Genomic DNA, 24,307 nt, shown 5'->3' with positions numbered 1-24,307 from the left:
CGCTCTCGCTGTGCGCTGTTTTTAACCTCGCTCCGCTCTCGCTGTTTCCCGCCGCTCCGGTGAACTCCCGCTCTCGCTGTGCGCTGTTTTTTACCTCGCTCCGCTCTCGCTGTTTCCCGCCGCTCTGGTGAACTCCCGCTCTCGCTGTGCGCTGTTTTTAACCTCGCTCCGCTCTCGCTGTTTCCCGCCGCTCCGGTGAACTCCCGCTCTCGCTGTGCGCTGTTTTTAACCTCGCTCCGCTCTCACTGTTTCCCGCCGCTCCGGTGAACTCCCGCTCTCGCTGTGCGCTGTTTTTAACCTCGCTCCGCTCTCGCTGTTTCCCGCCGCTCCGGTGAACTCCCGCTCTCGCTGTGCGCTGTTTTTAACCTCGCTCCGCTCTCGCTGTTTCCCGCCGCTCCGGTGAACTCCCGCTCTCGCTGTGCGCTGTTTTTAACCTCGCTCCGCTCTCGCTGTTTCCCGCCGCTCCGGTGAACTCCCGCTCTCGCTGTGCGCTGCTTTTAACACCTCTCCGCTCTCGCTGTTTCCCGCCGCTCCGGTGAACTCCCGCTCTCGCTGTGCGCTGTTTTTAACCCCGCTCCGCCCTCGCTGTTTCCCGCCGCTCCGGTGAACTCCCGCTCTCGCTGTGCGCTGTTTTTAACCTCGCTCCGCTCTCGCTGTTTCCCGCCGCTCCGGTGAACTCCCGCTCTCGCTGTGCGCTGTTTTTAACCTCGCTCCGCTCTCGCTGTTTCCCGCCGCTCCGGTGAACTCCCGCTCTCGCTGTGCGCTGTTTTTAACCTCGCTCCGCTCTCGCTGTTTCCCGCCGCTCCGGTGAACTCCCGCTCTCGCTGTGCGCTGTTTTTAACCTCGCTCCGCTCTCGCTGTTTCCCGCCGCTCCGGTGAACTCCCGCTCTCGCTGTGCGCTGTTTTTAACCTCGCTCCGCTCTCGCTGTTTCCCGCCGCTCCGGTGAACACCCGCTCTCGCTGTGCGCTGTTTTTAACCTCGCTCCGCTCTCGCTGTTTCCCGCCGCTCCGGTGAACTCCCGCTCTCGCTGTGCGCTGTTTTTAACCTCGCTCCGCTCTCACTGTTTCCCGCCTCTCAGGTGAACTCCCGCTCTCGCTGTGCGCTGTTTTTAACCTCGCTCCGCTCTCGCTGTTTCCCGCCGCTCCGGTGAACTCCCGCTCTCGCTGTGCGCTGTTTTTAACCTCGCTCCGCTCTCGCTGTTTCCCGCCGCTCCGGTGAACTCCCGCTCTCGCTGTGCGCTGTTTTTAACCTCGCTCCGCTCTCGCTGTTTCCCGCCGCTCCGGTGAACTCCCGCTCTCGCTGTGCGCTGTTTTTATCCTCGCTCCGCTCTCGCTGTTTCCCGCCGCTCCGGTGAACTCCCGCTCTCGCTGTGCGCTGTTTTTAACCTCGCTCCGCTCTCGCTGTTTCCCGCCGCTCCGGTGAACTCCCGCTCTCGCTGTGCGCTGTTTTTAACCTCGCTCCGCTCTCGCTGTTTCCCGCCGCTCCGGTGAACTCCCGCTCTCGCTGTGCGCTGTTTTTAACCTCGCTCCGCTCTCGCTGTTTCCCGCCGCTCCGGTGAACTCCCGCTCTCGCTGTGCGCTGTTTTTAACCTCGCTCCGCTCTCGCTGTTTCCCGCCGCTCCGGTGAACTCCCGGTCTCGCTGTGCGCTGTTTTTAACCTCGCTCCGCTCTCACTGTTTCCCGCCGCTCCGGTGAACTCCCGCTCTCGCTGTGCGCTGTTTTTAACCTCGCTCCGCTCTCACTGTTTCCCGCCGCTCCGGTGAACACCCGCTCTCGCTGTGCGCTGTTTTTAACCTCGCTCCGCTCTCGCTGTTTCCCGCCGCTCCGGTGAACTCCCGCTCTCGCTGTGCGCTGTTTTTAACCTCGCTCCGCTCTCGCTGTTTCCCGCCGCTCCGGTGAACTCCCGCTCTCGCTGTGCGCTGTTTTTAACCTCGCTCCGCTCTCGCTGTTTCCCGCCGCTCCGGTGAACTCCCGCTCTCGCTGTGCGCTGTTTTTAACCTCGCTCCGCTCTCGCTGTTTCCCGCCGCTCCGGTGAACTCCCGCTCTCCCTGTGCGCTGTTTTTAACCTCGCTCCGCTCTCGCTGTTTCCCGTAGCTCCGGTGAACTCCCGCTCTCGCTGTGCGCTGTTTTTAACCTCGCTCCGCTCTCGCTGTTTCCCGCCGCTCCGGTGAACTCCCGCTCTCCCTGTGCGCTGTTTTTAACCTCGCTCCGCTCTCGCTGTTTCCCGCCGCTCCGGTGAACTCCCGCTCTCGCTGTGCGCTGTTTTTAACCTCGCTCCGCTCTCGCTGTTTCCCGCCGCTCCGGTGAACTCCCGCTCTCGCTGTGCGCTGTTTTTAACCTCGCTCCGCTCTCGCTGTTTCCCGCCGCTCCGGTGAACTCCCGCTCTCGCTGTGCGCTGTTTTTTACCTCGCTCCGCTCTCGCTGTTTCCCGCCGCTCTGGTGAACTCCCGCTCTCGCTGTGCGCTGTTTTTAACCTCGCTCCGCTCTCGCTGTTTCCCGCCGCTCCGGTGAACTCCCGCTCTCGCTGTGCGCTGTTTTTAACCTCGCTCCGCTCTCGCTGTTTCCCGCCGCTCCGGTGAACTCCCGCTCTCGCTGTGCGCTGTTTTTTACCTCGCTCCGCTCTCGCTGTTTCCCGCCGCTCTGGTGAACTCCCGCTCTCGCTGTGCGCTGTTTTTAACCTCGCTCCGCTCTCGCTGTTTCCCGCCGCTCCGGTGAACTCCCGCTCTCGCTGTGCGCTGTTTTTAACCTCGCTCCGCTCTCACTGTTTCCCGCCGCTCCGGTGAACTCCCGCTCTCGCTGTGCGCTGTTTTTATCCTCGCTCCGCTCTCGCTGTTTCCCGCCGCTCCGGTGAACTCCCGCTCTCGCTGTGCGCTGTTTTTAACCTCGCTCCGCTCTCGCTGTTTCCCGCCGCTCCGGTGAACTCCCGCTCTCGCTGTGCGCTGTTTTTAACCTCGCTCCGCTCTCGCTGTTTCCCGCCGCTCCGGTGAACTCCCGCTCTCGCTGTGCGCTGTTTTTAACCTCGCTCCGCTCTCGCTGTTTCCCGCCGCTCCGGTGAACTCCCGCTCTCGCTGTGCGCTGCTTTTAACACCGCTCCGCTCTCGCTGTTTCCCGCCGCTCCGGTGAACTCCCGCTCTCGCTGTGCGCTGTTTTTAACCCCGCTCCGCCCTCGCTGTTTCCCGCCGCTCCGGTGAACTCCCGCTCTCGCTGTGCGCTGTTTTTAACCTCGCTCCGCTCTCGCTGTTTCCCGCCGCTCCGGTGAACTCCCGCTCTCGCTGTGCGCTGTTTTTAACCTCGCTCCGCTCTCGCTGTTTCCCGCCGCTCCGGTGAACTCCCGCTCTCGCTGTGCGCTGTTTTTAACCTCGCTCCGCTCTCGCTGTTTCCCGCCGCTCCGGTGAACTCCCGCTCTCGCTGTGCGCTGTTTTTAACCTCGCTCCGCTCTCGCTGTTTCCCGCCGCTCCGGTGAACTCCCGCTCTCGCTGTGCGCTGTTTTTAACCTCGCTCCGCTCTCGCTGTTTCCCGCCGCTCCGGTGAACACCCGCTCTCGCTGTGTGCTGTTTTTAACCTCGCTCCGCTCTCGCTGTTTCCCGCCGCTCCGGTGAACTCCCGCTCTCGCTGTGCGCTGTTTTTAACCTCGCTCCGCTCTCACTGTTTCCCGCCGCTCCGGTGAACTCCCGCTCTCGCTGTGCGCTGTTTTTATCCTCGCTCCGCTCTCGCTGTTTCCCGCCGCTCCGGTGAACTCCCGCTCTCGCTGTGCGCTGTTTTTAACCTCGCTCCGCTCTCGCTGTTTCCCGCCGCTCCGGTGAACACCCGCTCTCGCTGTGCGCTGTTTTTAACCTCGCTCCGCTCTCGCTGTTTCCCGCCGCTCCGGTGAACTCCCGCTCTCGCTGTGCGCTGTTTTTAACCTCGCTCCGCTCTCGCTGTTTCCCGCCGCTCCGGTGAACTCCCGCTCTCGCTGTGCGCTGTTTTTAACCTCGCTCCGCTCTCGCTGTTTCCCGCCGCTCCGGTGAACTCCCGCTCTCGCTGTGCGCTGTTTTTAACCTCGCTCCGCTCTCGCTGTTTCCCGCCGCTCCGGTGAACTCCCGCTCTCCCTGTGCGCTGTTTTTAACCTCGCTCCGCTCTCGCTGTTTCCCGCCGCTCCGGTGAACTCCCGCTCTCGCTGTGCGCTGTTTTTATCCTCGCTCCGCTCTCGCTGTTTCCCGCCGCTCCGGTGAACTCCCGCTCTCGCTGTGCGCTGTTTTTAACCTCGCTCCGCTCTCGCTGTTTCCCGCCGCTCCGGTGAACTCCCGCTCTCGCTGTGCGCTGTTTTTAACCTCGCTCCGCTCTCGCTGTTTCCCGCCGCTCCGGTGAACACCCGCTCTCGCTGTGCGCTGTTTTTAACCTCGCTCCGCTCTCGCTGTTTCCCGCCGCTCCGGTGAACTCCCGCTCTCGCTGTGCGCTGTTTTTAACCTCGCTCCGCTCTCGCTGTTTCCCGCCGCTCCGGTGAACTCCCGCTCTCGCTGTGCGCTGTTTTTAACCTCGCTCCGCTCTCGCTGTTTCCCGCCGCTCCGGTGAACTCCCGCTCTCGCTGTGCGCTGTTTTTAACCTCGCTCCGCTCTCGCTGTTTCCCGCCGCTCCGGTGAACTCCCGCTCTCCCTGTGCGCTGTTTTTAACCTCGCTCCGCTCTCGCTGTTTCCCGCCGCTCCGGTGAACTCCCGCTCTCGCTGTGCGCTGTTTTTAACCTCGCTCCGCTCTCGCTGTTTCCCGCCGCTCCGGTGAACTCCCGCTCTCCCTGTGCGCTGTTTTTAACCTCGCTCCGCTCTCGCTGTTTCCCGCCGCTCCGGTGAACTCCCGCTCTCGCTGTGCGCTGTTTTTAACCTCGCTCCGCTCTCGCTGTTTCCCGCCTCTCAGGTGAACTCCCGCTCTCGCTGTGCGCTGTTTTTAACCTCGCTCCGCTCTCGCTGTTTCCCGCCGCTCCGGTGAACTCCCGCTCTCGCTGTGCGCTGTTTTTAACCTCGCTCCGCTCTCGCTGTTTCCCGCCGCTCCGGTGAACTCCCGCTCTCGCTGTGCGCTGTTTTTAACCTCGCTCCGCTCTCGCTGTTTCCCGCCGCTCCGGTGAACTCCCGCTCTCGCTGTGCGCTGTTTTTAACCTCGCTCCGCTCTCACTGTTTCCCGCCGCTCCGGTGAACTCCCGCTCTCGCTGTGCGCTGTTTTTATCCTCGCTCCGCTCTCACTGTTTCCCGCCGCTCCGGTGAACTCCCGCTCTCGCTGTGCGCTGTTTTTAACCTCGCTCCGCTCTCGCTGTTTCCCGCCGCTCCGGTGAACTCCCGCTCTCGCTGTGCGCTGTTTTTAACCTCGCTCCGCTCTCGCTGTTTCCCGCCGCTCCGGTGAACTCCCGCTCTCGCTGTGCGCTGTTTTTAACCTCGCTCCGCTCTCGCTGTTTCCCGCCGCTCCGGTGAACTCCCGCTCTCGCTGTGCGCTGTTTTTAACCTCGCTCCGCTCTCGCTGTTTCCCGCCGCTCCGGTGAACTCCCGCTCTCGCTGTGCGCTGTTTTTAACCCCGCTCCGCCCTCGCTGTTTCCCGCCGCTCCGGTGAACTCCCGCTCTCGCTGTGCGCTGTTTTTATCCTCGCTCCGCTCTCGCTGTTTCCCGCCGCTCCGGTGAACTCCCGCTCTCGCTGTGCACTGTTTATAACCTCGCTCCGCTCTCACTGTTTCCCGCCGCTCCGGTGAACTCCCGCTCTCGCTGTGCGCTGTTTTTAACCTCGCTCCGCTCTCACTGTTTCCCTCCGCTCCGGTGAACTCCCGCTCTCGCTGTGCGCTGTTTTTAACCTCGCTCCGCTCTCACTGTTTCCCTCCGCTCCGGTGAACTCCCGCTCTCGCTGTGCGCTGTTTTTAACCTCGCTCCGCTCTCGCTGTTTCCCGCCGCTCCGGTGAACTCCCGCTCTCGCTGTGCGCTGTTTTTAACCTCGCTCCGCTCTCGCTGTTTCCCGCCGCTCCGGTGAACTCCCGCTCTCGCTGTGCGCTGTTTTTAACCTCGCTCCGCTCTCGCTGTTTCCCGCCGCTCCGGTGAACTCCCGCTCTCGCTGTGCGCTGTTTTTAACCTCGCTCCGCTCTCGCTGTTTCCCGCCGCTCCGGTGAACTCCCGCTCTCGCTGTGCGCTGTTTATAACCTCGCTCCGCTCTCGCTGTTTCCCGCCGCTCCGGTGAACTCCCGCTCTCGCTGTGCGCTGTTTTTAACCTCGCTCCGCTCTCGCTGTTTCCCGCCGCTCCGGTGAACTCCCGCTCTCCCTGTGCGCTGTTTTTAACCTCGCTCCGCTCTCGCTGTTTCCCGCCGCTCCGGTGAACTCCCGCTCTCGCTGTGCGCTGTTTTTAACCTCGCTCCGATTTCGCTGTTTCCCGCCGCTCCGGTGAACTCCCGCTCTCCCTGTGCGCTGTTTTTAACCTCGCTCCGCTCTCGCTGTTTCCCGCCGCTCCGGTGAACTCCCGCTCTCGCTGTGCGCTGTTTTTAACCTCGCTCCGCTCTCACTGTTTCCCGCCTCTCAGGTGAACTCCCGCTCTCGCTGTGCGCTGTTTTTAACCTCGCTCCGCTCTCGCTGTTTCCCGCCGCTCCGGTGAACTCCCGCTCTCGCTGTGCGCTGTTTTTAACCTCGCTCCGCTCTCGCTGTTTCCCGCCGCTCCGGTGAACTCCCGCTCTCGCTGTGCGCTGTTTTTAACCTCGCTCCGCTCTCGCTGTTTCCCGCCGCTCCGGTGAACTCCCGCTCTCGCTGTGCGCTGTTTTTAACCTCGCTCCGCTCTCGCTGTTTCCCGCCGCTCCGGTGAACTCCCGCTCTCGCTGTGCGCTGTTTTTATCCTCGCTCCGCTCTCGCTGTTTCCCGCCGCTCCGGTGAACTCCCGCTCTCGCTGTGCGCTGTTTTTAACCTCGCTCCGCTCTCGCTGTTTCCCGCCGCTCCGGTGAACTCCCGCTCTCGCTGTGCGCTGTTTTTAACCTCGCTCCGCTCTCGCTGTTTCCCGCCGCTCCGGTGAACTCCCGCTCTCGCTGTGCGCTGTTTTTAACCTCGCTCCGCTCTCGCTGTTTCCCGCCGCTCCGGTGAACTCCCGCTCTCGCTGTGCGCTGTTTTTAACCTCGCTCCGCTCTCGCTGTTTCCCGCCGCTCCGGTGAACTCCCGCTCTCGCTGTGCGCTGTTTTTAACCCCGCTCCGCCCTCGCTGTTTCCCGCCGCTCCGGTGAACTCCCGCTCTCGCTGTGCGCTGTTTTTAACCTCGCTCCGCTCTCGCTGTTTCCCGCCGCTCCGGTGAACTCCCGCTCTCGCTGTGCGCTGTTTTTAACCTCGCTCCGCTCTCGCTGTTTCCCGCCGCTCCGGTGAACTCCCGCTCTCGCTGTGCGCTGTTTTTAACCTCGCTCCGCTCTCGCTGTTTCCCGCCGCTCCGGTGAACTCCCGCTCTCGCTGTGCGCTGTTTTTAACCTCGCTCCGCTCTCGCTGTTTCCCGCCGCTCCGGTGAACTCCCGCTCTCGCTGTGCGCTGTTTATAACCTCGCTCCGCTCTCGCTGTTTCCCGCCGCTCCGGTGAACTCCCGCTCTCCCTGTGCGCTGTTTTTAACCTCGCTCCGCTCTCGCTGTTTCCCGCCGCTCCGGTGAACTCCCGCTCTCGCTGTGCGCTGTTTTTAACCTCGCTCCGATTTCGCTGTTTCCCGCCGCTCCGGTGAACTCCCGCTCTCCCTGTGCGCTGTTTTTAACCTCGCTCCGCTCTCGCTGTTTCCCGCCGCTCCGGTGAACTCCCGCTCTCGCTGTGCGCTGTTTTTAACCTCGCTCCGCTCTCACTGTTTCCCGCCTCTCAGGTGAACTCCCGCTCTCGCTGTGCGCTGTTTTTAACCTCGCTCCGCTCTCGCTGTTTCCCGCCGCTCCGGTGAACTCCCGCTCTCGCTGTGCGCTGTTTTTAACCTCGCTCCGCTCTCGCTGTTTCCCGCCGCTCCGGTGAACTCCCGCTCTCGCTGTGCGCTGTTTTTAACCTCGCTCCGCTCTCGCTGTTTCCCGCCGCTCCGGTGAACTCCCGCTCTCGCTGTGCGCTGTTTTTAACCTCGCTCCGCTCTCACTGTTTCCCGCCGCTCCGGTGAACTCCCGCTCTCGCTGTGCGCTGTTTTTATCCTCGCTCCGCTCTCGCTGTTTCCCGCCGCTCCGGTGAACTCCCGCTCTCGCTGTGCGCTGTTTTTAACCTCGCTCCGCTCTCGCTGTTTCCCGCCGCTCCGGTGAACTCCCGCTCTCGCTGTGCGCTGTTTTTAACCTCGCTCCGCTCTCGCTGTTTCCCGCCGCTCCGGTGAACTCCCGCTCTCGCTGTGCGCTGTTTTTAACCTCGCTCCGCTCTCGCTGTTTCCCGCCGCTCCGGTGAACTCCCGCTCTCGCTGTGCGCTGTTTTTAACCTCGCTCCGCTCTCGCTGTTTCCCGCCGCTCCGGTGAACTCCCGCTCTCGCTGTGCGCTGTTTTTAACCTCGCTCCGCTCTCGCTGTTTCCCGCCGCTCCGGTGAACTCCCGCTCTCGCTGTGCGCTGTTTTTAACCCCGCTCCACCCTCGCTGTTTCCCGCTGCTCCGGTGAACTCCCGCTCTCGCTGTGCGCTGTTTTTAACCTCGCTCCGCTCTCGCTGTTTCCCGCCGCTCCGGTGAACTCCCGCTCTCGCTGTGCGCTGTTTTTAACCTCGCTCCGCTCTCACTGTTTCCCGCCGCTCCGGTGAACTCCCGCTCTCGCTGTGCGCTGTTTTTATCCTCGCTCCGCTCTCACTGTTTCCCGCCGCTCCGGTGAACTCCCGCTCTCGCTGTGCGCTGTTTTTAACCTCGCTCCGCTCTCGCTGTTTCCCGCCGCTCCGGTGAACTCCCGCTCTCGCTGTGCGCTGTTTTTAACCTCGCTCCGCTCTCGCTGTTTCCCGCCGCTCCGGTGAACTCCCGCTCTCGCTGTGCGCTGTTTTTAACCTCGCTCCGCTCTCGCTGTTTCCCGCCGCTCCGGTGAACTCCCGCTCTCGCTGTGCGCTGTTTTTAACCTCGCTCCGCTCTCGCTGTTTCCCGCCGCTCCGGTGAACTCCCGCTCTCGCTGTGCGCTGTTTTTAACCCCGCTCCGCCCTCGCTGTTTCCCGCCGCTCCGGTGAACTCCCGCTCTCGCTGTGCGCTGTTTTTAACCTCGCTCCGCTCTCGCTGTTTCCCGCCGCTCCGGTGAACTCCCGCTCTCGCTGTGCGCTGTTTTTAACCTCGCTCCGCTCTCGCTGTTTCCCGCCGCTCCGGTGAACTCCCGCTCTCGCTGTGCGCTGTTTTTAACCTCGCTCCGCTCTCGCTGTTTCCCGCCGCTCCGGTGAACTCCCGCTCTCGCTGTGCGCTGTTTTTAACCTCGCTCCGCTCTCGCTGTTTCCCGCCGCTCCGGTGAACTCCCGCTCTCGCTGTGCGCTGTTTTTAACCTCGCTCCGCTCTCGCTGTTTCCCGCCGCTCCGGTGAACTCCCGCTCTCCCTGTGCGCTGTTTTTAACCTCGCTCCGCTCTCGCTGTTTCCCGCCGCTCCGGTGAACTCCCGCTCTCGCTGTGCGCTGTTTTTAACCTCGCTCCGATTTCGCTGTTTCCCGCCGCTCCGGTGAACTCCCGCTCTCCCTGTGCGCTGTTTTTAACCTCGCTCCGCTCTCGCTGTTTCCCGCCGCTCCGGTGAACTCCCGCTCTCGCTGTGCGCTGTTTTTAACCTCGCTCCGCTCTCACTGTTTCCCGCCTCTCAGGTGAACTCCCGCTCTCGCTGTGCGCTGTTTTTAACCTCGCTCCGCTCTCGCTGTTTCCCGCCGCTCCGGTGAACTCCCGCTCTCGCTGTGCGCTGTTTTTAACCTCGCTCCGCTCTCGCTGTTTCCCGCCGCTCCGGTGAACTCCCGCTCTCGCTGTGCGCTGTTTTTAACCTCGCTACGCTCTCGCTGTTTCCCGCCGCTCCGGTGAACTCCCGCTCTCGCTGTGCGCTGTTTTTAACCTCGCTCCGCTCTCGCTGTTTCCCGCCGCTCCGGTGAACTCCCGCTCTCGCTGTGCGCTGTTTTTATCCTCGCTCCGCTCTCGCTGTTTCCCGCCGCTCCGGTGAACTCCCGCTCTCGCTGTGCGCTGTTTTTAACCTCGCTCCGCTCTCGCTGTTTCCCGCCGCTCCGGTGAACTCCCGCTCTCGCTGTGCGCTGTTTTTAACCTCGCTCCGCTCTCGCTGTTTCCCGCCGCTCCGGTGAACTCCCGCTCTCGCTGTGCGCTGTTTTTAACCTCGCTCCGCCCTCGCTGTTTCCCGCTGCTCCGGTGAACTCCCGCTCTCGCTGTGCGCTGTTTTTAACCTCGCTCCGCTCTCGCTGTTTCCCGCCGCTCCGGTGAACTCCCGCTCTCGCTGTGCGCTGTTTTTAACCTCGCTCCGCTCTCGCTGTTTCCCGCCGCTCCGGTGAACTCCCGCTCTCGCTGTGCGCTGTTTTTAACCTCGCTCCGCTCTCGCTGTTTCCCGCCGCTCCGGTGAACTCCCGCTCTCGCTGTGCGCTGTTTTTAACCTCGCTCCGCTCTCGCTGTTTCCCGCCGCTCCGGTGAACTCCCGCTCTCGCTGTGCGCTGTTTTTAACCTCGCTTCGCTCTCGCTGTTTCCCGCCGCACCGGTGAACACCCGCTCTCGCTGTGCGCTGTTTTTAACCTCGCTCCGCTCTCGCTGTTTCCCGCCGCTCCGGTGAACTCCCGCTCTCGCTGTGCGCTGTTTTTAACCTCGCTCCGCTCTCACTGTTTCCCTCCGCTCCGGTGAACTCCCGCTCTCGCTCTCGCTGTGCGCTGTTTTTAACCTCGCTCCGCTCTCACTGTTTCCCTCCGCTCCGGTGAACTCCCGCTCTCGCTGTGCGCTGTTTTGAACCTCGCTCCGCTCTCACTGTTTCCCGCCGCTCCGGTGAACTCCCGCTCTCGCTGTGCGCTGTTTTTAACCTCGCTCCGCTCTCGCTGTTTCCCGCCGCTCCGGTGAACTCCCGCTCTCGCTGTGCGCTGTTTTTATCCTCGCTCCGCTCTCACTGTTTCCCGCTGCTCCGGTGAACTCCCGCTCTCGCTGTGCGCTGTTTTTAACCTCGCTCCGCTCTCACTGTTTCCCGCCGCTCCGGTGAACTCCCGCTCTCGCTGTGCGCTGTTTTTAACCTCGCTCCGCTCTCGCTGTTTCCCGCCGCTCCGGTGAACTCCCGCTCTCGCTGTGCGCTGTTTTTAACCTCGCTCCGCTCTCGCTGTTTCCCGCCGCTCCGGTGAACTCCCGCTCTCGCTGTGCGCTGTTTTTAACCTCGCTCCGCTCTCGCTGTTTCCCGCCGCTCCGGTGAACTCCCGCTCTCGCTGTGCGCTGTTTTTAACCTCGCTCCGCTCTCGCTGTTTCCCGCCGCTCCGGTGAACTCCCGCTCTCGCTGTGCGCTGTTTTTAACCTCGCTCCGCTCTCACTGTTTCCCGCCGCTCCGGTGAACTCCCGCTCTCGCTGTGCGCTGTTTTTATCCTCGCTCCGCTCTCGCTGTTTCCCGCCGCTCCGGTGAACTCCCGCTCTCGCTGTGCGCTGTTTTTAACCTCGCTCCGCTCTCGCTGTTTCCCGCCGCTCCGGTGAACTCCCGCTCTCGCTGTGCGCTGTTTTTAACCTCGCTCCGCTCTCGCTGTTTCCCGCCGCTCCGGTGAACTCCCGCTCTCGCTGTGCGCTGTTTTTAACCTCGCTCCGCTCTCGCTGTTTCCCGCCGCTCCGGTGAACTCCCGCTCTCGCTGTGCGCTGTTTTTAACCTCGCTCCGCTCTCGCTGTTTCCCGCCGCTCCGGTGAACTCCCGCTCTCGCTGTGCGCTGTTTTTAACCTCGCTCCGCTCTCGCTGTTTCCCGCCGCTCCGGTGAACTCCCGCTCTCGCTGTGCGCTGTTTTTAACCCCGCTCCGCCCTCGCTGTTTCCCGCCGCTCCGGTGAACTCCCGCTCTCGCTGTGCGCTGTTTTTAACCTCGCTCCGCTCTCGCTGTTTCCCGCCGCTCCGGTGAACTCCCGCTCTCGCTGTGCGCTGTTTTTAACCTCGCTCCGCTCTCGCTGTTTCCCGCCGCTCCGGTGAACTCCCGCTCTCGCTGTGCGCTGTTTTTAACCTCGCTCCGCTCTCGCTGTTTCCCGCCGCTCCGGTGAACTCCCGCTCTCGCTGTGCGCTGTTTTTAACCTCGCTCCGCTCTCGCTGTTTCCCGCCGCTCCGGTGAACTCCCACTCTCGCTGTGCGCTGTTTTTAACCTCGCTCCGCTCTCGCTGTTTCCCGCCGCTCCGGTGAACTCCCGCTCTCCCTGTGCGCTGTTTTTAACCTCGCTCCGCTCTCGCTGTTTCCCGCCGCTCCGGTGAACTCCCGCTCTCGCTGTGCGCTGTTTTTAACCTCGCTCCGATTTCGCTGTTTCCCGCCGCTCCGGTGAACTCCCGCTCTCCCTGTGCGCTGTTTTTAACCTCGCTCCGCTCTCGCTGTTTCCCGCCGCTCCGGTGAACTCCCGCTCTCGCTGTGCGCTGTTTTTAACCTCGCTCCGCTCTCACTGTTTCCCGCCTCTCAGGTGAACTCCCGCTCTCGCTGTGCGCTGTTTTTAACCTCGCTCCGCTCTCGCTGTTTCCCGCCGCTCCGGTGAACTCCCGCTCTCGCTGTGCGCTGTTTTTAACCTCGCTCCGCTCTCGCTGTTTCCCGCCGCTCCGGTGAACTCCCGCTCTCGCTGTGCGCTGTTTTTAACCTCGCTCCGCTCTCGCTGTTTCCCGCCGCTCCGGTGAACTCCCGCTCTCGCTGTGCGCTGTTTTTAACCTCGCTCCGCTCTCGCTGTTTCCCGCCGCTCCGGTGAACTCCCGCTCTCGCTGTGCGCTGTTTTTATCCTCGCTCCGCTCTCGCTGTTTCCCGCCGCTCCGGTGAACTCCCGCTCTCGCTGTGCGCTGTTTTTAACCTCGCTCCGCTCTCGCTGTTTCCCGCCGCTCCGGTGAACTCCCGCTCTCGCTGTGCGCTGTTTTTAACCTCGCTCCGCTCTCGCTGTTTCCCGCCGCTCCGGTGAACTCCCGCTCTCGCTGTGCGCTGTTTTTAACCTCGCTCCGCCCTCGCTGTTTCCCGCTGCTCCGGTGAACTCCCGCTCTCGCTGTGCGCTGTTTTTAACCTCGCTCCGCTCTCGCTGTTTCCCGCCGCTCCGGTGAACTCCCGCTCTCGCTGTGCGCTGTTTTTAACCTCGCTCCGCTCTCGCTGTTTCCCGCCGCTCCGGTGAACTCCCGCTCTCGCTGTGCGCTGTTTTTAACCTCGCTCCGCTCTCGCTGTTTCCCGCCGCTCCGGTGAACTCCCGCTCTCGCTGTGCGCTGTTTATAACCTCGCTCCGCTCTCGCTGTTTCCCGCCGCTCCGGTGAACTCCCGCTCTCGCTGTGCGCTGTTTTTAACCTCGCTTCGCTCTCGCTGTTTCCCGCCGCACCGGTGAACACCCGCTCTCGCTGTGCGCTGTTTTTAACCTCGCTCCGCTCTCGCTGTTTCCCGCCGCTCCGGTGAACTCCCGCTCTCGCTGTGCGCTGTTTTTAACCTCGCTCCGCTCTCACTGTTTCCCGCCGCTCCGGTGAACTCCCGCTCTCGCTGTGCGCTGTTTTTATCCTCGCTCCGCTCTCACTGTTTCCCGCCGCTCCGGTGAACTCCCGCTCTCGCTGTGCGCTGTTTTTAACCTCGCTCCGCTCTCGCTGTTTCCCGCCGCTCCGGTGAACTCCCGCTCTCGCTGTGCGCTGTTTTTAACCTCGCTCCGCTCTCGCTGTTTCCCGCCGCTCCGGTGAACTCCCGCTCTCGCTGTGCGCTGTTTTTAACCTCGCTCCGCTCTCGCTGTTTCCCGCCGCTCCGGTGAACTCCCGGTCTCGCTGTGCGCTGTTTTTAACCTCGCTCCGCTCTCGCTGTTTCCCGCCGCTCCGGTGAACTCCCGGTCTCGCTGTGCGCTGTTTTTAACCTCGCTCCGCTCTCGCTGTTTCCTGCCGCTCCGGTGAACTCCCGCTCTCGCTGTGCGCTGTTTTTAACCTCGCTCCGCTCTCGCTGTTTCCCGCCGCTCCGGTGAACTCCCACTCTCGCTGTGTGCTGTTTTTAACCTCGCTCCGCTCTCGCTGTTTCCCGCCGCTCCGGTGAACTCCCGCTCTCGCTGTGCGCTGTTTTTAACCTCGCTCCGCTCTCGCTGTTTCCCGCCGCTCCGGTGAACTCCCGCTCTCGCTGTGCGCTGTTTTTAACCTCGCTCCGCTCTCACTGTTTCCCGCCTCTCAGGTGAACTCCCGCTCTCGCTGTGCACTGTTTATAACCTCGCTCCGCTCTCACTGTTTCCCGCCGCTACGGTGAACTCCCGCTCTCGCTGTGCGCTGTTTATATCCTCGCTCCGCTCTCACTGTTTCCCGCCTGTTATGTGAGACTTTATCAAAGGCCTTCTGAAAATCCAAAAAAAACACATGTACTGGTTCTCCCTTATCTATTCTACCTGTTACATCCTCAAAAAACTTCAGTAGGTTTGTCAAACACGATTTCCCTTTCATAAATCCATGTCGAGTTTGTCTAATCCCGTTGATATTTTCTAACTGTCCTGTTAGCACATGCTTTATAATAGACTCTAGCATTTTCCCTACTACTGATGTTAGGCTAACAGGTCTGTAGTTCCCTGTTTTCTCTCTCCCTCCTTTTTTAAATAGTGGGGTTACATTTGCCGCCCTTCAATCTGCAGGAACTGTTCCATAATCTATAGAATTTTGGAAGATGACAACTAATGCATCCACTATTTCCACGGCTACCTCTTTTAGTACTCTGGGATGCAGATTATCAGGCCCTGGGGATTTTTCAGCTTTCAGTCCCATTAATTTCTCCAGCACTATTTTTTTACTAATACTAATTTCCTTTAATTCCTCCTTCTCACTAGTCCCTTGGTTCCCTAGCATTTCTGGGAAGTTATTTGTGTCCTCTTCAGTGAAGACAGAACCAAAGTATTTGTTTAATTGCTCTGCCATTTCCTTGCTCCCTATTATAAATTCTCCCGTTTCTGACTGTAAGGGACCTACATTTGTCTTCACTAATCTTTTTCTTTTTACGTACTTGTAGAAGCTTTAACAGTCCACTTTTATGTTCCTTGCAAGTTTACTCTCATACTCTATTTTTCCCCTCTTAATCAATCTCTTGGTCCTTTTTTGCTGAATTCTAAACTGCTCCCAATCCTCAGGCTTGCTACTTTTTCTGGCAACTTTATATGACTCCTCTTTGGATCTAATACTATCCTTAATTTCTTTTGTTAGCCATGGTTGGGCCGCTTTTCCTTTTATGTTTTTGTGCCAGAAAGAAATGTACAATTGTTGCAATTCATGCATTCGTCCCTTAAATGTTAGCCATTGCCTGTCCACCGTCATGCCTTTTAATGAAGCTTCCCAATCTATCATGGCCAACTCACTCCTCATACCTTCGTAGTTTCCTTTGTTTAGATTTAGGACCGTAGTTTTGGATTGGACTGTTTCACTTTCCATCTTAATGAGGAATTCTATCATGTTATGGTCACTCTTCCCTGAAGGACCCCGCACAAGAAGATTATTAATTAACCCCTTCTCATTGCACAATACCCAATCTAGGATAGCCTGTTCCTTGGTTGGCTCCTCAATGTACTGGTCTAAAAAACCATCTCATACACACTCCAGGAATTCATCCTCCACAGTATTATTGCTAATTTGGTTTGACCAGTCTGTATGTAGATTGAAGTCACCCATGATTACTGTAGTACCCTTGTTACATGCATCTCTAATTTCCTGTTTGATGCCGTCCCCTACATTACCACTACTGTTTGGAGGCCTATGGACAACTCTGCCCCTTAGTGCTTCTTAACTCCACCCAGACGGATTCTACATCTTGTTTTTTTGAGCCAATATCCTTTCTCACTATTGCTCTGACTTCATCCTTTACTAACAATGCCATCCCACCTCCTTTTCCTTTTTGCCTATCCTTCCTAAATATCGAATACCCTTGGATATTCAGCTCCCAGCCATGGTCACCCTGCAGCCATGTCTACATTACCGCAATTATATCATATCCATTTACATTTATTTGCGCTGTTAATTTCTCTACCTTATTACGAATGCTTCATGCATTCAGATACAGTGCCTTTACATTTATCTTTTTAACATTTTTAGACATCTTAATATTTTTTTGTACTATGGCCCTATTTGTCTTATTAGCATTTTTTTCTTACCCGGATCCTCTTTGTTAGTGCGCTCTTTTGTTTATACGCTCTGTCCCTTCCTGACACAATCAGGTTATCCTTACCCCAACCACTTTCCTGCACTGCTTCTTTGTCTTTTCTCTTTAGCATTCTAGATTTCTCTCCACCGGGACCACCCCCCACCCCCACATTTAGTTTAAAGCCCTATCTATCTCCCTAGTTATGCTATTCGCTAGAACTCTGGTCCCTGCATGGTTCAGGTGTAATCCATCCCAACGGAACAGTTCTCTAGTTCTCTCTCTCCTCAGTACTGGCGGCAGTGCCCCATGAATCGAAACCCACTTCTCCCACACCAATCTTTGAGCCATGCATTCATCTCTCTGATCTTATTTACCCTATGCCAATTTACTAGTGGCTCAGGTAATAATTCAGAGATCATTACCTTTGTGGTTCTGCTTTTTAATACATAATAAATGAAGTGAGGCTGGGAGTTAATCCCTGTCCTGTTTATTTCCTATTTTGTGAGTTTAAATGTTTGTCAAAAGCAAAATAATGCGGATGCTGAAATCTGTAATAAAAACAGAAAATGCTGGAGAAGCTCAGCAAGTCAGGCAGCACCTGTGGAGACAGAAACAGAGTTAACGTTTCAGGTTGAAGACCTTTCGTCAGAACTGGAAGACGTTAAAGATTTTAAGTAAGTACAGAGCCAGGGAAAGTGGGGATGGAGGGGAGGGGAGGAAAGAACAAAAGGGAAGGTCTGTGAGAGGATGGAGGGCAGGAGTGATTAAATGACAAAAGGGATGATGGTGCAAGGCAAAGGAGGTGATAATGGGACAAGTTAAGAAACAAAAGATCGGTCTAGAGGAGTTGTCTAGAATGTTGTCCGAAAGAATGGGAGCAGTCGTTATGATCTGAAGTTATTGAAATCAATGTTGAGTCCGGAAGGTTGTAAAGTGCTTCAACGAAAGAAGAGTTTCATTGCAACAGTGTAAGAGGCCGAGGACAGAGAGGTCAGAGTGGGAGTGGGAAGGGGAATTAAAATGGCAAGCGACCGGCAGGTCAGGGTCACACTTGCGGACAGAGCAGAGGTGTTCAGCAATGTGATCCCCCAGTCTGCGTTTGATCTCCCCAATGTAGAGGAGACCGCATCGTGAGCAGTGAATACAGTTTACTAAATTGAAAGAAGTACAAGTAAACTTCTGTTTCACCTGGAAGGAGTGTTTGGGGCCCTGGATGGTGGGAAGGGAGGAGGCAAGGGGCCATAAACGTCTATATCTGGCCCAAGATCCTTCAGGTTTTACACAAGAGGTTTTACGTGAGGTTTCGCTAGATAGCCAGCATTCCCCAACATTGGTGGAAAAGAGGGAGAAGTAGGAGAAACATCTATACATGTAAGTACCAGATGAAAACATAAAGCCAGAGGCCCTCTGTAATTGCACCAATGATATACCAGTCCATGATGGCTACTGGCCGTCAAATACCCACCGACATCAAACCAGTTGGTCATGTTCAAGCTGCAGTGTTATATTTCCCTCCCCCCCCCTTCGCAAGACACATAGCGCACTCAAAACAAAAAAAATAATATTGATCCTGCAGTGTCACCACTGTTACTTCTTTTGAAATGGCCATTAAAAACAAATTACATCTGCACTGCCTTTTCACCCGATTGTTCAAGATGTGCAGTACTCCAACATTTTCAGCCTAAAGCTGTGTCACTGAACACAACAACAAAAGGACCAGTGAAAGGTTGTAGGAAGCGAACTGGCTCATAAATAAGTGTCATATATTTTCAACCTTGCTACTTAACTAAGGTGGCATCTGTGACTCAGTGGGTAGCACTCTCGCCTCTGAGTCAGAAGGTTGTGGGTCTCAAGTCCCACTCCATGGACTTCAGCACACAATCTAGATTGACACTTTAGGACAGTACTGAGGGAGGTGCCGTCTTTCGGATGTGACATTAAACCGAGGCCCCGCCTGTCCTCTTAGGTGGATGTAAAAGATCCCATGGCACGATTTCAACGAAGAGCAGGGTAGTTCTCCCCGATGCCCTGAGCAATATTTATGTCTAAAACAGATTATCTGGTCATTATCTCATTGCTGCTTCTGGGAGTTTGCTGTGTGCAAATTGGCTGCCAGGTTGCCTAAGTTATAACAATGACTACACTTCAAAAGTACTTCATTGGCTTTAAAGTGCTTTGGGATCTCCTGAGGTCATGAAAGGCGCAATATAAGTTCTTTCTTTTCTTTAAAGGAAACAAGTGCCAAACATCTCAGCAGGCAGTTAATAAATGCACAAAATAATAGCACAATAATCTTAACTGTTACACGACGTCAAGACAGGATTGACAAAGAAACTATAGTTGTGTTTAGCTCAATGAAGTACAAAGGTTGATAATGCAGTTTATTACAAACAGGTTTTCATATCTGGAGTCTAAACTAGGAGCCATAAATATAAGATAGTCACTAATAAATCCAATAAGGAATTCAGGAGAAACTTGTTTACTCAGAGTGGTGAGAATGTGGAACTCTCCATCACAAGGAGTGGTAGAGGCGAGTAGCATAGTTGCATTTAAGGGGAAGCTAGATAAGTACATGAGGGAGAAAGGAATAGAAGGAGACTTTGATCGGGTGAGATGAAGTAGGGAGGGAGGGAGGAGGCTCGTATGGAGCATAAACAATGGCATATACCTGTTGGGCCGAAAGGCCTGTTTCTGTGCTGTAAAATTCTATGTAATTCTATCTTTCAAGCAGAATTTTTTTTTATAATTATACATAATCCAGGACTACTAAAGTGAAAGCTCCTTTATCTGGAATAGCACAGATCAAGTGCTGTAGTTTATCAAAATCATGAGGCTATCAAATTAATTTTGAACTCCGGACCACAGTTGCAGTATTACTGTTCCTGAGCCTTCTTGTTGGACAAAGTCTTAAATAGAAATACACTTTTTTTTCCTCCTTAGTCAATTCCTACAACACCTGAAAACCTGAGAATATTTTTTTATGAAGTACTTCTGTGCCTCTTCTGGCCACCCTGCTGCCTCCCACCAGCTCCCACTGGCGAGTTTGGCACCATGTGGGCAGAATAAATGTATTCTGAATAACCCCACTGTTTCCTGCCTCTATTACCTTGCTTGGTGGGGCATTCCGAAATTTATCATTCTTGAGTAAAGAAAGCTTTCCACCTACGTCTTCACCTCCTTCTTTCTTGCTATACTTTGAATTAAAGATTTGGGGTTACCTTTTTCATGAAGATGATGCCCCTTTTACAGTCAGGTACAAACTGAATATATTCAGCCAATTTTTAAAAACATACATTTATTTTCATTTTTAAAATAATTTTTGTGCAGTGATCAGTGCAGGGCCTCAGACAGGTTGGAATTTGAATGCTTTATTTGTAAGGCTGTAAGACATTGCGATTAGGAATACAGAAACATAGGAACAGGAGTAGGCCATTCTGCCCCTGGAGCCTGTTCCATCTTTCAATTAGTTCATGGCTGACCTGTATCTTAACTCTACCCACCTTAGTTCCATAATCCTCAATACCCTCGCCTAACAAAAATCTATCAATCTCAGTTTTTCAATTGACCCCCAGCCTCAACAGCTTTTTGGGGGAGAGAGTTCCAGATTTCCTCTACCCTTTGTGTGAAGAAGTGCTCCCTGACATCACCCCTGAACGGCCGAGCTCTAATTTTAAGGTTATGCCCCCTTGTTAGTTTCTCTCTATCCACCCTATCAATTCCTTTCATCATAGACACCTCAATTACATCACCCCTTAATCTTAGTTCTGTGGTGTTGCTGTATTTACGATAGATGTTACGATTTATCTTACCTACAAGATGTACTGTTGCACTTTATAGGCACAGATGAAGTCGCTATTATTAAAATCCTAGCAAGTCGCTCGAACGAACAGAGACAGAAGATAAAAGAGAAGTACAAGGCTCTGTACAGCAAAGTAAGTACAATTCACAACAAGGCTCAGATAAAATTTAACACATCGGGTATGCGAAAAATAAATACTGAAACCAGGACTTGAGTTTCCATTTCCGTCATGAGATCAAATTTCCTATTGCAATCTCAGGTTATACCGTGCACTCCTGTTTTGGATGTTTTGTACCCGAGTCACATGTGTCATCCAAATCCAAAGCACATCTAAACGGGATGCCTTCACAAACTTCAAAGAAATAACTTCAAACACTAAAAAATTTGAATTTGTCTCATTCGGATTTGTTCAAGCAGATATCCACTGTTAATCTCTCTTCAGATCCTGTTCATAAACTTGCCATTTATTCCATTTTCAACTACTTGCTGTGAAGAGGCTACGTTCCTGATGATGAAGACATCAGCCGTGGTTTAGTGGGTAGCACTCTTGCCTCTGATGTCAGAAGGTTGTGGGTTTAAGTCCCACTCCAGAGACTTGAGCACATGATCCAGGCTGACACTCCAGTGCATTGCTGAGGGAGTGCTGCATTGTTGGCAGAGCCATCTTTCGGATGAGACATTAAACTCTATCTGTCCTCTCAGGTGGACATAAAAGATCCCAAGGCACTATTTCAAAGAAGAGTAGGGAAGTTCTTCCCGGTGTCCTGGCCAATATTTACCCCCCAACCAATATCACTAAAAACAGATTATCTGGTCATTATCGTATTGCTATTTGTGGGACCTTGCTGTGCGCTGATTGGCTGCTACATTACAACAGGGACTACACCTCTGTACTTACCAGAGAGACTAACAAGGTGGGCAGGGCATTAGAAGAAGAGATCGAAAAAGATATTAAAATATTTAAGATAGAAAGGGGGGAGATAATTGAAAAACTAATCAGACTTAGAGAGGTTAAGACTCCTGGTCCGGATGGATTGCATCTGCGAATATTAAAAGAAGTTAGGGAGGAGATAGCAGAGACACTATTACATATAAATAAAAACTCACTACAAAAGGGAACAGTGCCAGAGGACTGGCGGACAGCTAATGTTATTCCTATATGTAAAAAGGGTGATAGAACAAGTCCAGAGAACTATAGACGAGTTAGCTTAATGTTGGTGGTAGGAGCGATAATGAAATCTTTACTCAAAGATGTAATAGAAAAACATCTAGAGAACAAAAATATAATGAAGAATAGTCAGCATGGATTTCAGAAGGGAAAGTCATGCTTGACCAACCTTATTGGATTCTTTGACGAAATAACAGAAAGAGTAGACAAGGGTAATGTAGTAGATGTAATATATTTGAATTTTCAAAAGGCCTTTATTAAGGTACCACATTGTAGACTCATGGCTAAGGTCAGACCATGTGGAGTCAGGGGACAGTTAGTAGAATGGATAGCAAGTTGGCTACAAAACAGAAAATAGAGAGTAGGGGTTAAGGGTAGCTATTCAGACTGGCAAAAGGTGGGAAGTGGTGTTCCACAGGGATCGATGTTGGGACCACTGTTGTTCACAAATTACATTAACAATTTGGTTTCGGGAATCAGAAGTACAATTTCAAAATTTGTGGATGACACCAAATTGGAGGGTGTAGTTAATACAAAAGGAGAATGCGTCAAAATGCAAGAGGACATTAATAAACTTGCAGAATGGGCGTGTAATTAGCAAATGAATTTGAACATAAATAAATGTGAGGTGGTGCATTTTTGTAGGAAGAATAAGGAGGCCACATACTGCTTGGATAATAAGAGTCTAAACGGGATAGAAGAGCAAAGGGAACTCGGGGTACAGATACACAAATCACTAAAAGTAGCGACTCAGGTTAATAAGGCCATAAAAAAGGCAAATCAAGCACTGGGGTTCATTTCTAGAGGGATAGAATTGAAAAGCAGGGAGCTTATGTTAAACTTGTATGGAACTTTGGTTAGACCACACTTGGAGTATTGTGTAGAGTTCTGGTCTCCATATTATAAAAAGGATATAGAGGCATTGGAGAGGGTACAAAAAAAATTCGCAAGGATAATACCAGAACTGAGAGGATATCCTTGTCTGGAAAGGCTGAACAGGCTGGGACTCTTTTCTCTCAAAAAGAGAAGGCTCTGGGGTGACCTGACAGAGGTCTTTAAGATAATGAAAGGGTTTGATAAGGTAGACATAGAGAAAATGTTTCCACTTGTGGGGGAGTCCAAACTAGAGATCATAAATATAAAATAGTCGCTAATAAATCCAATAGGGAATTCAGGAGAAACCTTTTTACCCAAAGAGTGGTGAGAATGCGGAACGCGCTACCAAATGGAGTAGTTGAAGCTAGATAAGCACATAAGGGAGAAAGGAATAGAAGAGAAGCCTGATAGGGTTAGATGAAGTATGGAGGAAGGAGGCTCACGTGCAGCATAAATGCCGCACATGGACTAGTTGGGCCGAATGGCCTGCTTATGTGCTGCAGTTTTTATGTAACTCGATGTAAGTACTTAATTGGCTATAAAGCGCTTTGGGACATACTGAGGTCGTGAAAGGCGTTATATAAATGCGAGTTATTTCTTTCCCCTCCCTACCCCCGGCAGTAATTCAACGATGGGCGGTATTACAGCTCCGAACTCGTCTTGCATACCTAATTAGGGGACTCTGAAGAAAAGAAAGCGGCGGGTTAGTGGCAGAGTCAGGCGGGTGGGCAGAGGAAAAATCCATCCACTCATCTCATCAACTTGGCCGTTTTCCCATGGCGGAGGCCCAAAAGCATGTCATCTAGCCGGCCACCTACCCACAGATGGGTATCCAGAAAGTAAATAAATAATATCCTCAAAAAAAAAATAAAAGTAGTAAAGACACGGTGTGATATCTCAAGTTGTTCTTTTTTCCCCTTTCTGTAGGATCTGGAAAAAGTGCTTAAAAGTGACCTCAGTGGGTGCTTTGAAAAGGCAATATTGGCCATGTTGGACCGCCCCGGCGAATTTGATGCCAGGATGCTCAAGGAGGCAATGAAAGGAGTTGGAACTCATGAAGATGTTCTTATTGAGATCCTCTGCACACGAGCTAATTCAGTATGTTCGATTTTAACGTATATTATTTATCTATGAATATATTTTGACTCCCTTATAAGAACACTGTCTTCATTAAAAAGTGTTTAAGAAGGGTGAAGAGCTGGATCATTGAATCATAGAATTTTACAACCTGTGCTGGCTCTTTGAAAGAGCTATCCAATTAGTCCCATTCCCCTTATCTTTCCCCATAGCCCTGCAAATGTTTCCTTTTCAAGTATTTATCCAATTCCCTTTTGAAAGTTACTATTGAATCTGCTTCCACCATCCTTCCAGGCAGCGCATTCCAGATCATAACAACTCGCTGTGTAAAAAAGTTTCTCCTCATTTCCCCCTGGATTTTTGCCAATCATTTTAAATCTGTGTCCTCTGATTTCCAGCCCTCCTGCCAGTGGAAACAGCTTCTCCTTATTTACTGTATTGAAACCCTTCATAATTTTGAACACCTCTATTAAATCTCCACTTAACTTTCTCTGCTCTAAGGAAAACAATCCCAGCTTCTCCACAGATCTGAAGTTCCAAATCCCTGGTATCTTTCTCGTAAATCTCCTCTGCCAAGGCCTTGACATCCTTCCTAAAGTGTGGTGCCCAGATTTGGACACAGCACTCCAGCTGAGGCCTAACCAGTAATTTGTGTTTCAACTTCCGTGCTTCAACGTGTCATGTTCATCACTAGTTATTGACGTGATGATGCATTTTGATTGCCATTGCATCTTGTTTCTGCTCTTTGAGCTCCCTCTGTAAAACCCGCCTACCTCTGTCCTCCTTTAGAAACCTTCTCAAAATCCATCTTTTCCGCCCAGCCTTCAGTTGCCTCTCCTAACCTCCTTCCCAAGCGCTTGGCATCTGTACCTCTTGCTATTACTCTGTATAAAGTGCCTTTGGACATTTTGTACATTAAAGGTGCTATATAAAAGCAAGTTGTTGTATCTCAATAGAGACGAGTTGCTAACCCAATGGGAATGAGTGGTTGGACTGCACCCAAATTACAAGATCACCTCATTAATAGTGGCATTAATAGATATTGCAACAACAGAGCTCATGGAGTTTACCAAAGCATCCAGACCCATCATTTCACTATCCTCTTTGAAAACAAAAAAAAATTGCAGATACATTTTCACGAGAATGGTACCCCTTTAAACTTAACTCAATCTTTCTCCAACACAGACTAAAATATAACCCGACCAACATACCCTTCTATTCCTTTCTCCCTCATGTG

General features: G+C 53.9%; 1 protein-coding gene across 1 annotated transcript in view; it reads left to right on the top strand.

Annotated features, from left to right (window-relative positions):
• LOC137307224 (annexin A13-like) overlaps window positions 1-24,307 on the top strand; it is a 69,586-nt gene that overhangs the window by 23,941 nt on the left and 21,338 nt on the right. The window contains exons 3-4 of the mRNA XM_067976645.1: window positions 19,988-20,082; window positions 22,921-23,091. Coding sequence (XP_067832746.1) covers window positions 19,988-20,082; window positions 22,921-23,091 — 266 coding nt within the window. The remainder of the gene's footprint in view (window positions 1-19,987; window positions 20,083-22,920; window positions 23,092-24,307) is intronic.

This window comes from Heptranchias perlo, chromosome 3 (genome assembly GCF_035084215.1).
Source record: "Heptranchias perlo isolate sHepPer1 chromosome 3, sHepPer1.hap1, whole genome shotgun sequence".
Taxonomy (NCBI): Eukaryota; Metazoa; Chordata; class Chondrichthyes; order Hexanchiformes; family Hexanchidae; genus Heptranchias; species Heptranchias perlo.
Note: the sequence above shows the minus strand (reverse complement) of the source record. Positions and strands in the feature narration are given on the sequence as shown.